Here is a 1,510-nt window from a genome sequence, read left to right on the forward strand (position 1 = left end):
GATTCCCGGTCACTCGCGGGTCCCGTTCCTCGCCCAGGCCTGCGGCGGAACCCGCGCTGGCTCGAGCGCTTCTCGGTGCAGTTCCTGGGCTCCGTGGAGGTCCCGTACCACCAGGGCAACGGCATCCTGTGCGCCGCCATGCAGAAGGTGAGGAGGGGGCGGCCGGACCCCCGCGGCCGGCGGAGGGACCTCCGCTGACCCCTCGCTGTCCCCCCAAACCCAGATCGCCACCACCAGGAAGCTGACGGTGCACCTGCGGCCCCCGGCCAGCTGCGAGCTGGAGGTGACCCTGCAGGGCATCAAACTCATCCTGAGCGTCACCGAGTACGGCCCCGAGCGCGAGGTCAGCCGGGATGGAGAAGGGTTGGGGTCACCGGGGGTGGGAGGTTTGGGGTCAGCTGGGGGTGGGAGAAGGGTTGGGGTCACCGGGGATGGGAGAAGGTTTGGGACACCAGGGATGGAGAAGGTTTGAGGTCATCAGGGATGGAGAAGGTTTGAGGTCATCAGGGATGGAGAAGGGTTGGGGTCACTGTGCACAGTAGAATGTTTGGGGTCAGCAGGGATGGAGAAGGTTTGGGGTCAACTGGGATGGAGAAGGTTTGGGGTCAGCAGGGACAGGAGAAGGGTTGGGGTCAGCCGGGATGGAGAAGGTTTGGGGACACTGTGGACAGGAGAAGGGTTGGGGTCACTGTGGACAGGAAAAGGGTTGGGGTCAGCAGGGATGGGAGAAGATTTTGGGGTCAGTAGGGATGGAGAAGGTTTGGGGTCAGCTGGGATGGGAGAAGGGTTGGAGTCACTGTGGACAGGAGAAGATTTGGGGTCAGCAGGGATGGAGAAGGGTTGGGGTCACTGTGGACAGAAGGTTTGGGGTCACTGGGGATGGAGAAGGGTTGGGGTCACCAAGGATGGGAGAAGGTTTGGGATCAGCAGGGATGGAGGTTTGGGGTCAGCAGGGACAGGAGAGGGGTTGGGGTCAGCCGGGATGGAGAAGGTTTGGGGTCAGCTGTGATGGGAGAAGGTTTGGGGTCAGCAGGGATGGGAGAAGGATTGGGGTCAGCCGGGGGTGGGAGAAGGGTTGGGGTCACTGTGGACAGGAGAAGATTTGGGGTCAGCAGGGATGGAGAAGGGTTGGGGTCACCGGGGATGGGAGGTTTGGGGTCACTGTGGACAGGAAAAGGGTTGGGGTCAGCCGGGATGGGAGAAGGTTTGGGGTCACTGGGAATGGAGAAGGGTTGAGGTCAGCTGGGATGGGAGAAGGTTTGGAGTCACTGTGGACAGGAGAAGGGTTGGGGTCACTGTGGACAGGAGAAGGGTTGGGGTCAGCAGGGATGGAGAAGGTTTGGGGTCACCAGGGATGGGAGAAGGTTTGGGATCAGCAGGGACAGGAGAGGGGTTGGGGTCAGCCGGGATGGAGAAGGTTTGGGGTCACCAGGGATGGGAGAAGGGTTGGGGTCACTGTGGACAGGAGAAGGTTTGGGGTCAGCAGGGATGGAGAAGGGTTGGGGTCAGC

General features: G+C 61.9%; 1 protein-coding gene across 1 annotated transcript in view; it reads left to right on the forward strand.

Moving 5' to 3' along the window:
• LOC107199304 (C-Jun-amino-terminal kinase-interacting protein 2-like) overlaps positions 1-386 on the forward strand; it is a gene marked incomplete at its 3' end in the record, with an annotated part of 12,119 nt that extends 11,733 nt beyond the window's left edge. Inside the window, exons 4-5 of the mRNA XM_015616633.2 lie at positions 38-147; positions 224-386. Of these exons, the coding sequence (XP_015472119.2) occupies positions 38-147; positions 224-386 (273 nt within the window). The remainder of the gene's footprint in view (positions 1-37; positions 148-223) is intronic.
• Positions 387-1,510: the final 1,124 nt, after the last annotated feature.

Source organism: Parus major, unplaced genomic scaffold (genome assembly GCF_001522545.3).
Source record: "Parus major isolate Abel unplaced genomic scaffold, Parus_major1.1 Scaffold564, whole genome shotgun sequence".
Taxonomy (NCBI): domain Eukaryota; kingdom Metazoa; phylum Chordata; class Aves; order Passeriformes; family Paridae; genus Parus; species Parus major.